This window comes from Gekko japonicus, unplaced genomic scaffold (assembly GCF_001447785.1).
Source record: "Gekko japonicus isolate JY-2015 unplaced genomic scaffold, Gekko_japonicus_V1.1 scaffold1755, whole genome shotgun sequence".
Taxonomy (NCBI): domain Eukaryota; kingdom Metazoa; phylum Chordata; class Lepidosauria; order Squamata; family Gekkonidae; genus Gekko; species Gekko japonicus.
Genome location: NW_015166474.1, coordinates 224,140 through 237,345, shown reverse-complemented (window position 1 = coordinate 237,345; position 13,206 = coordinate 224,140). Strand labels below are relative to the sequence as shown.

Genomic DNA, 13,206 nt, shown 5'->3' with positions numbered 1-13,206 from the left:
TCCCTCCCTCCCTCCCTCCCTCCCTCCCAAAACACTCCATTGGGTCGTGTTCATTTTAAGCTGGTTGCTCCACTTGGAAAGAGAAGAGGCACCCGCGCGTGGGTGCTTGACCCTGGAATGCTGCAGCATCAAGCCACAATGCAGCTGCCGCTGGTCAAACACCAGACAGAACTTTCTTATCACCAGACATCCATCCTCAAACCCTTAAGCATCACAGACACGAGCCTTGTTATTTCAGTTTCTGGCATTTGTAAATTGAGTGAAGGAAAAAGCCACATTTAACTCCATTTAATTTAAAACGTCGCATTTCCCTTTTCTATATGTAGAACGCTCAGCGGTAACAAATTAGAGATTAGGAAGCCAGCAGCTAGGGCTGAGCTGAAATAGCTTCGCTCGTTCTGTCATTGTGTGTGTAGGGGGGAAATGCTTCTTGTTTTCGGTGGTGCTCGGAACGGCTTTGTTTCTTTGACATGCTCGTCACCGTAACTGGGACTGGCTCAGTGGTAGAGCAATGTGCTTTGCAGGCAGAATTCTCACGTTCAGCCTCAGGCATCTCCAGCCGAGCGTAGACCGGAAGGTCTGTAGTTTGGCAGTTCGAGACCCGAGTGCCGCATGAAGGAGTGCGCTCCCGTCTCTGGCCCCAGCTCCTACCAACCTAGCAGTTCGAAAGCAAGAAAATGCAAGTAGACAAACAGTTACCGCCTTGGTGGGAAGGTAACAGCATTCTGTGCGCCTTGGCGTTTAGTCATGCCAGCCACATGACCACGGAAATGTCTCTGGACAGCGCTGGCTGTCTCTGTCTCTGGCTTGGAAACGGAGATGAGCACCGCCCCCTAGAGTTGGATTCGACTGACTTTTGAGCAAGGGAAACCTTTGCCCAGGCTAGCCCGATCTCATCAGTTCTCAGAATTTGGGATTTGGCTGGGAGACCACCAAGGATGTCCAGGGTCATGATTTATTTCTTTTATTTTATTTCATTGGACTTATATCCTGCCCTCCCCACATTGTAGGCCCAGGGTGGGTACCAACATATAGGCCTCAAGTTAATGCATATCTACAAATTAAAACATGTTATAATAATGGAATCAATAAAACCCAGCATTTGAAGCAACAACATGCCTCAACAGATGATAGTGTGGTCCCAGTCTGGCTTTTAGGTGGAGGTAGGGAGTGGCAAACCACCTCTGAATGTCTCTTGCCTTGAAGAAGAAGAAGAAAAGAAGAAGAGATTGGATTTATACCCCCCGCCCTTCACTACCCAAGGGAGTCTCAGAGCGGCTTACAAAGAGGCCTTCTGGATCAGAGCAGAGGTCCATCTAGAAGAAGATAAGAGATTGGATTTATACCCCCCGCCCTTCACTACCCAAAGGTGTCTCAGAGCGGCTTGCCAATATAGAGGAGGAGGAGGAGGAGGAGGAGAAGAAGAGGAAGAGGAGGAGAAGATTGGATTTATACCCCACCCTTCACTTCGAGTCTGAGAGCAGCTTACAAACTCCTTTCCCTTCCCCTCCCCACAACAGACACCCTGGGAGGTAGGTGGGGCTGAGAGAGCTCTTGACAGAAACTGCTCTTTTTCAAGAACAGCTCTTATCAGAACTACGGCTTTCCCAAGGTCATCCAGCAGCTGCAAGTGGAGGAGTGGGGAATCAAACCCGGTTCTCCCAGATTAGAGTCCGCGCACTTAACCACTACACCAAACTGGCTCCTGAAAACCCAGTGGGGTCTCCGTAAGCCAGACATGACTCGATAGCCCCCCCAAAGGAGAGTTAACTCTACGAGAATGGGCAGATCAGGTCAATGGTCCATGTAAAGCAGCTTCCTATGCCCACGGGGTGGATTAAAACAAGAGCAATTAAGACATACTAAAACACAGTAAATATCATGAACTCGTGAAACTGACTTATAGTGAATCAGACCCTCGGTCCATCAAAGTCAGCATATTGTCTACACAGATTGGCAGCAGCTCTCCAAGGTTTCTTTCTTTCACATCACCTACTGCCAGATCTTTTAACCGGAGATGTCGGGGATTGAACCTGGAACCTTCTACATGCCAAGCAGATGCTCTGCCACTGAGCCACAGCCCCTCCCATAAATCATAAAAATAAATAAAAGTATCAGCCTCCACAACATAAAATAGCCAAAAAAGCCAATAAAAAGATCATCATCAGCAAGCCATAAAAGCAGGGAAGAGGTTTGCTCAGCTGCAAACAAAGGGATATGTTCTTTCTTTCTTGGTTTACTTCATTTCTACCCCACTTTTCTCCCCAATGGGGACGCAAAGCCACTTACATCCTCATCCTTTCATCCATTTTACCCTCACAACAACCCTGTGAGGTAGGTTAGGCTGAGAATGTCACTGGCCCAAGGTCACCCAGCAAGTTCCCATGGCAGGGTGGAGATTCAACCCTGGGTCTCCTCAGTCCTACTCCAACATTCAGTAAAACGAGGACTGCCATATTGGTAGATGCACTGGTTCTTCCCCTGCTCACCTTCATCGATTCCTCTTTTCCAACGCTATTGTTTAATCGGAAGGCAACCCGTATGATTTTCGTCCCGGTAGCGTTGCCTGGGACATGGTGACATCATCAAAGCTTAGAAACAAAATCACATGAGTCATCACAGCCAATTGAATGGAATAGCAGTGCGGGCACAATAGATTCTGAGAAAAAGAAAAAGGTTGCCAAGAAGGAGAAGTGGCAGGCATGGGACGAAAGGGCGCCGAAACAGTGGCTTCGATCCTACCCGTGTTTTCCACTGGTGGAAGGCACTTCCGCCAGCAGGGAGGGGCCAATTTCCTCTTCCCACTAATTCCAATTTTCACCAGTTTCGTCTTCCCAGAATCTGCCTGGGCAACCATCAGTTCCTAGAGGCACGATTCCAAGAGGGCACTACTGGTTGCGGCAGCAGGGAGGACGCAGGAGTGTTTGCTTCCGCAAGCACCATTCTGCTCACAAGATAGGATCCCAGGCAAAGCGAATGTTCGGCAAGGCGAATGCTAGTTTAATGGATTATTCCAGGGCTCTTTTTGTAGAAAAAGCCCAGCAGGAACTCATTAGCATAATAGGCCACACCCAACAGCAAAACTCATTAGCATATTAGGCCACACCCTGACAGCACCGCTCATTAGCACATTAGGCCACACCCCCATGTTACCAGAAGTGTGGTCATCCAGCCACACCCACCTTTCCCTTCTTATTCTGTTTACCTTGTTTGTTGTCAAAACCCAGGGCTTTTTTTGTAGCAGGGACTCCTTTGCATGTTAGGCCACACACCCCTAATGTAGCCAATCCGAATGAGTTTCTGCTGTTGGGTGTGGCCTATTATGCTAATGAGTTCCTGCTGGGCGTGGCCAACTCAGGAGCCAGCCGGAACTTCGTTCCTATGCGTTCCTGCCCAAAAATAGCCCTGGTTATTCCAGAAACCACCAAGGAAGTCCAGGGTTTGCTACATAGAGGCAGGCAATGGCAAACAGCCAATACTATAATACCCCTGTATAGTTCTATGGTGTGGCCTTATTTGTAATGCTGTGTACATTTCTGGGCACTGTATCTCAAAAAAAAACAAAACATTGCGGAGCTGGAAAAAGTACAGAGGAGGGCAACCAAGACCCGCCGCTGCATCTGATCACGCAGTGGAGGGTCAAATTACTGCAGTGCAAATAGGCTCGCTCCCCCCCTCCGTGTTTTCCAGCACGTGTGACCGGGACCTAAGATGATTAGGAGGTCGGAGCACCTTCCCTACGAGGAAAGGCTGAAGAGTCCAGAACTTTTCAGTTTAGAAAAGAGACGACTAAGGGGAGGGGAGGGACATGATAGAGATTTACAGAATTACCGATGAGGTGGAGAGAGTTGACAAAGAACTTTTTCTCCCTTTCCCAAAATACCAGAACTCAGGGGCGTCCATCGAGGGCAGTATATATTGAGGATGGAGAAAAGGAAATACTTCTTTACCCTGCAAGTGTTTAAAATGTGGAATTCTCTGCTAGAGGATGTAGTGGTGGCCACAGGCATAGACAGCTTTAAAACAGGATTAAATAGATTCATGAAGGATAAGCCTATCAATGGTTACTAGCCATGGTGACTGCGGGCAACCTCCACATCCAGAGGCACTCAGCCTCTGAATCGCAGTGCCAGGAGGAAACACTGGGAAGGCCTCAGCCTCTATGCCCTCTCACATAAGAACATAAGAACATAAGAGATGCCAATGTTGGATCAGGCCAAAGGCCCATTCAGTCCAACACTTTGTGTCACACAGTGGCCAGAAGTACCAGGTGCCATCAGGAGGTCCACCAGTGGGGCCAGGACATTAGAAGCCCTCCCACTGTTGATCCCCCCCCCCAAGCACCAAGAAGACAGAGCATCACTTGCCCCAGAGCCCCTATCTATACCCTGTGGCTAATATCCACTGATGGACCTCTGCTCCATATGCTTATCTAATTCCCTTTTGAAGCCGTCCATGCTTGTAGCCGCCACCACTTCCTGTGGCAGTGAATTCCATGTGTTGATCACTCTTTGGGTGAAGAAGTACTTCCTTTTATCCGTTCTAACCCGACCGCTCAGCAGTTTCTTGGAGTGCCCATGAGTTCTTGTCTTGTGAGAATACAAGAACTCGTGGGCACTCCATGAAACTCTTGTTGGCCCTCCAGCTGAATGGGTTGGCCACTAGATGGGCTATTGGTCTGATCCAGCAGGGGTCTTATGTTCTTATGTTCTCTGTTCATTTCTTGCCTTGGCAACCCTTCAGGGTCACCATAGGTCAGATGTGACTTGATGACACTTTCCACCCACCAAGCTTGCACGTGCCTTGGTACCATGTCCCAGCACCGCAATAGCCTGAGCTAACAGAGGCATGATAAACGTGTGCAGAAATCTCCTTGTGGTTGCATAGTATTTTTTTAAAAAATGTATCCTGTTGGTCTTTCTCCTTGTCTGGTGGCAGAATCGTTTCAGGCTCTCAGTTTGTTCATGACGTGTTTTTCTTCCCCCACAGCTGAGAGTCTTCAAGCTGGCCAAGTCCTGGCCAACGTTAAACACCCTCATTAAAATCATTGGCAACTCCGTCGGCGCTCTGGGGAACCTCACGCTCGTCTTGGCCATCATCGTCTTCATCTTTGCCGTGGTGGGGATGCAGCTCTTTGGAGATCTGTATTTTTTGAACCGCCACAAAATCAGCACCACGGAAAAGATGCCCCGCTGGCACATGAACGACTTCTTCCATTCCTTCCTCATCATCTTCCGCATTCTGTGCGGGGAATGGATCGAGACCATGTGGGACTGCATGAAAGTAGCTCAGCAACCCCTGTGCTTCCTGGTCTTCTTGCTGGTCATGGTGATCGGGAACCTGGTGGTGAGTACTTCGGGGTCTTTGAAAAACCATTGTTGTCTTTCTTTCACCTCCTCTCTAGTTAGTTGATGGAGATCTGGGGAGTTGAATGGAGGACCTTCTGGGGAGAGGCTCATGTTTGGAATCCCTTCCCCCTGTGAAGGTCACCTGGATCCTACCTTTCTTTTAGGTGCCAGGGTGAAGCTATCCCTTTATGGTCTGCTTCTGGTTTGACGGTCATTTTCTGTATCATTTTTGGGTTGTTCGGTGCGTGTATTTTATGCTGTTGTTATGAACTAGCTTGTTTTAATATTGTCATCCTGTTCTTTACCGGTTGGGTTTGTATGGCTTTGCTTTTAGTGGTTGTGTTTCAGTGGCTTTGTTTTATGATCTTACGGGTGAGCCATCTCCAGCAAGTCTCTGGAGAGGTGGCGTATAAATATCCTAAAATAAATGAATAATCCACAGCAATATGTTGTTGAAGGTTTTCATGGCCGGAGTTCATTAGCTGTTGTAAATTTTCCGGGTTGCATGGCCGTGGTCTTGGCATTGTGGGATGTGACATTTTGCCAGTAGCTGTGACTGGCATCCTCAGAGGTATAACACAGAAAGATGGAGTACTCTCCGTGTCAAGGTGAGAAGAAAAAAATGGTAGGCAGGAAATTTATATCTACTCAGGAAGGTGGGGTAGGGCTGAGTCATTATCTTGTGGCAACTTCCATTAAAAGAATGTGAAAGTTCTCCAGCCGAGAGACCCATTGCTAGTCAGAACAGACAATCGTGACCTTGACACACCAGTGCTCTGTCTCGGTATAAGACATGGTCAGATCTGAAGTTCTCACATAGATGGTTTTTAGCTTTCTACCTTCACTCAGTCACACGGGAGCAACTTAGCCTTGGTGGTGCCGTTCCATGAGTTTGTCATGAATGCATGTGCAGGAACAACGTAACCGTGTGGAAGGGATCATTGCATACTTCTTTCCCTCCAGTTGTCCCTACCCACATTGGTACAACATTCAGACAGATGTAGTGGACATGTGAGGTAGCATAGTAAGTAAACAAGTGTAACTGGGTCTCTGTGTACACGGGCTTCAAAAGAGTTTCTCTCTCGAGATCTATGAGCCAATTATCCCTCCGTAAAGCCTTCCCATTATCTCGCAGGCTCTCAGTGTGGCACTTTCAGTACAGGGTAGCTCTTCTGAGCCTGGATTTATGATACGGGTGATCACCTAGGTGTTAACATTCATGGCTGGGAAAGCATGTGAGCAATTCCTGAGCCTTTGGCATAAAGTCATCCTTCCTGAAAAGTGTGTTGGCACGTGTCAGCGCCAGCACAAGTCTGCCAGTTGCCAGTCAGATGATGTTAGTCATCCCCATAGAACGGGAATATCTTTGACCGCAGCCACCGGATTCGGGGTCCGTGTCGCTCTCTTTAGCGCCATTATAACGCGCCGCTCTCCTCGCATTGCGTTTTTGAGTGTCATTGACGGTGCCGTGAAGGGCCTGGTGGAATTGGAGAACAGCCCGAATTCAGCTCCCACACAGAGAAATGGCTTTTGGGACCATCCGACTCGTATAATTATGTTTACAGTAAAAAAAATTTGCGAAACGGTGCAGCGTGTTTCAGATGGAAATGAAGGTCACGGAGGTTAATACAGCAAAGCGCGTATTGGCAAGTTATTAAGAAACTATAGAGTGGCTCGTTAACAGCAATTTCTCCATCAGGAGGCCTGGTAGCTGCCAACAGAATGTAATTGTAGCCCGCGTTGCATCATGTGGGCTGACACGAAGGAGACGGGCGATGCCACCTGTCTCTCCGAGGAGAGTTTTGTGGTACGGTTTTTAGAATGGTTAACATACTAGCTCAGCAAGCCAAGTTTATATACGGAGAGAGGGAGAGGGAGAGAAAGAGGGAGAGAGAGGAACTGGGAACTGTGACCTTTAAAAGGCAGTGCCGAAATATTGACTGTGAGATCCAGAGGCTGTGAGCGCCATCGTTCCTTTCATTTCTGAGCAGAGGAGAAGATGAGTGGGGTCACTTGACTCTTTTGTCACGGGAAGGATATGGAGTTTTCTGCTCTGCCACTCAGAAAAAAACAGGCAAGGCTTGGTATTTAGGGACTCAAGTTGCCAGTTCCAGGTTGGGAAATACCTAGAGACTTTTTTTTGGGGGGGGGTGGAGCCTGAGACGAGTGGGGTTTGGAGGGACTTCAAAAGGGTATACTGTAATAGAGTCCACCGACCAAAGCAGCCATTTTCCCCAGGCGGAACCGATCACCTGGAGATCAGTTGTAACAGTGAGAGATCTCCAGCCACCATCTGGAGGGTGGCAGCCGATCAAGGACACCCTGTAGAGCAGTGATATCCAAAGAGGTGCCTGTGTTCACCCTGGTAGCCACCAGTATGCCTCCTGGACCTCACTCGCTTCTCCCCGCAAAACGCTTCTTTCTCAAAGCAAAGGGCCAATCCTGGCTTCCCTGCATCTCACTGTATCAGGAGATCACCTATCAAGAAAGCTTCCTGAGCCCGTCGGTAGGAAGGCCAGTAGATAAATCGAATAAATAAATAAATAAATAAATAAATAAATATGTCCATTTTGCCTCGACCGGGGCCAGGGCTTTTTGCGCCCTGGCCCCTGCCTGGTGGAACATGCTCCCTATTGAGATCAGGGCCCTGGGGGATTTACTTCCACAGGGCCTGAAAGACAGAGCTCTTCCGCGAGGCCTTTGGCTGAGGGAGCGGACGTGCATCTATGGCCTCCCTGAGGTGGTTGTCACTCTGTTAACAACTACTGGCTGTGGCCAGGAACCTCCCACAACCAGGGAATTTTGTTGTTGTTGTTGTTAGCTGTGACCACCATTTTAATATTTATGAAGATGTTTTAAATGTTAATGTTCTTTTATTAACAATTTTTTTGTATAAATGAGGTTCTTACCCGCCCTGAGCCCACTTCTGGGAAGGGCGGGCTATAAATAGGAAGGAAGGAAGGAAGGAAGGAAGGAAGGAAGGAAGGAAGGAAGGAAGGAAGGAAGGAAGGAAGGAAGGAAGGAAGTGGTTGAGATTAGCAGTTTGGTTTAAAGGAAGACACTTTGCAACCAGCTTTGGAATGTTTATCCTTCAGTTTGTGGCTGTCTGTGAACCATGCCGACAACTTAGAAGAAGAAGAGATTGGATTTATACCCCACCCTTCACTTGGAGTCTCAGAGCGGCTTACAAACTCCTTTCCCTTCCCCTCCCCACAACAGACACCCTGTGGGGTGGGTGGGGCTGAGAGAACTCTGACACAAACTGCTCTTTTTCAAGGACAGCTGTGCCAGAGCTTGTGACTGACCCAAGGTCACATCAGCAGGTGCAAGTGGAGGAGTGGGGAATCAAACCCGGTTCTCCCAGATTAGAGTCTGCACACTTAACCACTACACCAAACTGGCTCTCTTAGCAGGAGTCATGTGATCAAATATGCTAACATAGGATTCCGTTTGGTCCTCCAAATCTGCCAACCATGGCCAAGTTCCAAAGTCAAATGCTCAAGGTCTCAGCTCCCAGTCCCTGTTTGACAACCAGTGTAGTGTTTCCATTTGGAAGGACACCTCCATGCCTCTTCCAATAGGAGTGTTGTAATTGTCCAGAAAAATCAAGCACGTTGCTGGCCTTCAGAAGCTTTGGCTTTGGAAGTTACCGGAAATTTTGGGGTGGAGCCTAGAGGGCGGAGTTTGGGGAGGGGAGGGAGCCGAGGGGGGATACGATTCCATAGAGTCAACCCTCCAAAGCAGCCATTTTCTCCTGGAGATCGGTTGTCATTCTGAGGGCTCTCCAGCCTCCACCTGGGGGTTGGAGACCCTAAAGGCCACAGACAGACACGGAAGAGCCACGACTGGGCCCACCACCCGGAAGATGCCATCTGATCCTGGAGGAATCCCAAGTGGCCCCAGGTTAAGGTTGCCAACCTCTAGGTGGGACCTGGAGACCTCCCAGAATTACAGCTGACCTCCAGACAACAGAGGTCAGTTCCCTTGGAGGAAATGGCTGCTCTGGAGGGTAGATGACACATTATACCGTGCTGAGGTCCCTCCCCGGGTTCCAAACTCAAATATCCAGGCTTTTCCCAACCAGGAGCTGGAAACCCGACTTCAGATCCTTCATCCGGATATTCTTTCTCCCTTTTGTGTGAAAACCACCAAGAGCCCTGTGTAGGGATTCCGGCCTCCAGCTGGGACATGGGAATCCCCAGGAATTACAGCTCATCTCCAGACTGCGGAGATAATTTCCCCTGGAGAAAAGGGATGCATTGGAGGGAGGACTCTCTGGCATTGTCTCCCTCTGAGGTCCCCTGTCCTCCCCAGGCTCCATCCCCACATCTCCAGGAGTTTCCCAACTTGGATCTGGCAACCCCCCCCCCCCACCGGTGGCCAGAGGCAATCTAGCAACCCTAGTCCTGTGCTAACCTTGTGCAAAAAGCTTTTGCAGGCCAAAAACCTATATGATATCATTCTGGCCTGTTGGGTTAAATATCCGGCTGATTCTTTCCCAGTTGGACCCGAGCACTCCATTGGAGCTTTCAGCATTGCAGATTAGACCTAAGAGAGACCAATAGGCAAATGAAATCTTTTCCATCTGGATGAGTTGCCCACGTTGTATCTCCAGAATATTTGACACTGCTCGTGTAACCTCATCTTGTGGGTTCTGTGGGGCAGAACTTGGAATGAATCTTGCAGTCATTCAGAGAGAATAACACAATTTTTTTAAAAAAAAAACTTTTCAATTAACATCATGTAGCAAAAACACAGAACTTGGTAACACAACAGAACAGGGATCTTTTATAGTCCAAACCATTAACTTCTCCCTCCTTCACAGCTTGCCACCCCCAAAGTCCATCCTTTTCCTCTTGTTGGTGGGTCAAGAAGTCTCCAACTGAATACTCTGTCCACCAGCTTCCAAAATGAGGGTTCCAGCTGAACTCCACACTAGATGACTCAGCCCTGAAACAACAATTCTAAAATTTACAATTTAGAACAAAAGTCTTCCTCCCTTAACAGTGTCCGTCCATAAATCATAGTTAAACAAGGACCAATTTCCCACAAGCCGCTGCTCTGCCCTTGCTCTTCCCTTTCCCCCCAATTGTATTTGTCAATTTCCCACTATTTGCTGCACAGCCGCATTTTGACCCGCCGCTTCGTCCACTTTCCCCCATGTCTTCTCGATCCTCAAAAAACAGGATCGAGTAGACGCAGGGGAAATTGGGCAAAGCTGCGGGTCAAAATGCAGCCCTGCAGCAAACAGTGGGAAATTTACGTGTACCATTGGGGGAAAGGGAAGAGCGAGGATGGAGCAGCAGCTTGTGGAAAATCGGTCAAGGTGTTAAGAGCCTAGGATGAAGGTTCAAGCCCCCCAGCAGGGCAGTCGGGATTCCTACAAGGTCTGCACTCTTCTGCATCTAGAGGCTCCACTAGAGAGCCAGTTTGGTGAAGTGGTTAGGGAGAACCAGGTATGATTCCCCACTTCTCCACATGCAGCTGCTGGTGTGACCTTGGGTCAGTCATAAGTTCTTTCAGAACTGTTCTCTCAAGGGCAGTTCTCGAGAGAGCTCTCTTGACCCCACCTACCTCACAGGGTGTCTGCTGTGAGGAGGGGAAGGGAAAGGAGATTGTAAACTGCTCTGAGACTCCCTCTGGTCGTGAAGGGTGGGGTATAAATCCAATCTCTTCTTCTTCCACCCTAGGGGTGTGGGGAAAAAAATTCGGCCTATTCGGATTCAGCCCAATTGGGCATAATCAATTTCGGCTGGCGGTAAGACTCCCGCATGTCAGTTTCATCAGTATGAGCCTATTTGGGAGTCTTTCAGCCAGCCGAATGTCAATTTCAGCCCCATTATATCCTATGGGCCATTGAAGTCAATGGCAAAAACATAGGGGGGAAAGTTACTTTTTCCCCACCATAGGCAACAATGGAGGGGATAGAGGCAACCAGTTTGGGGGCCCGTAGAATTGGACCCCTGGTCCAATGCTCTTCAAACTTGGTTGGTATCTTGGGGAGAGGCTCCAGCAGCGACCCTGCGAGTTTGGAGCCTCTCCCACAAACCCCCTCCCCTCCAGCTCCCAGAATATACCCTATGTTTTCGCCATTGATTTCAATGGCCCATAGGATATAATGGGGCCGAATTGCCGCCGAAATTCGGTGGCAAATCGGCGGCAAGCCGATTCAGATCAGAGAATCTGAATCGGCCTGCAGCAGCCCGAAACGGGTCCGAATGGGCCATTTTCGGGGGATCCCTATTCCACCCCTTCCTAGCTCATTCCATTTCCAGCTAGGGGGTTACACTTGCTCTACGCTTGAACATCTCAGTGTGAGTGAGGTCCATTCTGTGTATTAGTTTTATGCATATCTTTGTTGAATCAATGGAGTGCTCCGTTTGAATTATACAACTTATTGCTGAAATGCATTTGGCTTCGGTTTTTCCATATGGATATACTATGTACCTTTTAACCTATATTCATATGAATGGACATTTGTATAAATGGGCAATTTTCTCAGTGGAGAGTGGTAAGCAGTGGGGTACCGTAGAGATCAGTACTCGGGCCAATGCTTTTTAACTTGTTTTTTAATTATTTGGAGTTGGGAGTAAGCAGTGAAGTGGCTAAATTTGCAGATGACACGAAGTTGTTCAGGGTGGTGAAAACCAGGGATCTGTCGAGGATGGGCGAGTGGGCGTCAATGTGGCAAATGGTGTTCAATGTGGCCAAGTGCAAAGTGATGCACATTGGAGCCAAAAAGCCTAACTATAAATACACGTTGATGGGATCTGAACTGGCAGAGACTGACCAAGAGAGAGATCCTGGAGTCGTACTAGATAACTCAATGAGAATGTCTAGACAGTGTGCAACTGCAATAAAAAAGGCCAACACTATGCTGGTGAATAGACATGAGTAGGATTCTAGGAGACCTGCTTAAGATTGCTTTCAGGGTTTATTAGGAAACAATATAATAGAATTACATAAAAACATAAGAGAAGCCAACGTTGGATCAGGCCAATGGACCATCCAGTCTTTCTGGTCACCACACCTCAAAAAGGATATTATAGCATTGGAAAAAGTGCAGAAAAGGGCAATTAGAATGATAAAAGGGTTGGAACACTTTCTCTATGAAGAAAGGTTAAAGCACTTGGAGCTCTTTAGCTTGGAGAAACAACAGCTGAGGGGTAACATGATCAAGATTTATAAGATTATGCATGAGATAGAGCAGGTAGAGAAAGAAGTCCTTTTCTCCCTTTCTCACAATACAAAAACTCAATGAAATTGCTGAACAGTCTGGTTAGAACAGATAAAAGGAAGTACTTCTTCACCCAAAGACTGCTTAACACATGGAATTCACTGCCATAGGAGGTGGTGGCAGCTACAAGCATGGGTGGCTTCAAGGGAGAATTAGATAAGCATCTGGAGCAGAGGTCCATCAGTGGCTATTAGCCACAAAGTATAGATAGGAACTCTCAGGCTGGGGCAGGTGATGCTCTGGGTTCTTGGTGCTTGGGGGGGGGGGGGGGGTAACAGTGGGAGGGCTTCTAGTGTCCTGGCCCCACTGCTGGTCCTCCTGACGGCACCTGGTGTTTTTAGCCACTGTGTGACACAGAGTGTTGGACTAGATGGGCCATTGGCCTGATCCAACATTGGCTTTATGTTCTTATCTCCCTTATATATAAAAGCCGAATGGTGGTGGCACTTCTCTAGAACATTCCACATACTCCGGAATTGGTTGGCACCCTTTTGTGTCACTAGGGTTACCAAGTGTATCTTCCTGGCTGGCTTCCGGCCGGCGTCTTGTGTGCGCGCGCGTGCTGCACGCACGTCACCCGGAAGTGACGGGAGGACGCCAGACACGCTGGGGGCGGGGTCA

General features: G+C 48.4%; 1 protein-coding gene across 1 annotated transcript in view; it reads left to right on the top strand.

The window, feature by feature from the left end:
• LOC107111187 (sodium channel protein type 5 subunit alpha-like) overlaps window positions 1–13,206 on the top strand; it is a gene marked incomplete at both ends in the record, with an annotated part of 379,380 nt that overhangs the window by 143,127 nt on the left and 223,047 nt on the right. The window contains one exon of the mRNA XM_015412116.1: window positions 4,990–5,346. Within this exon, the coding sequence (XP_015267602.1) occupies window positions 4,990–5,346 (357 nt within the window). The remainder of the gene's footprint in view (window positions 1–4,989; window positions 5,347–13,206) is intronic.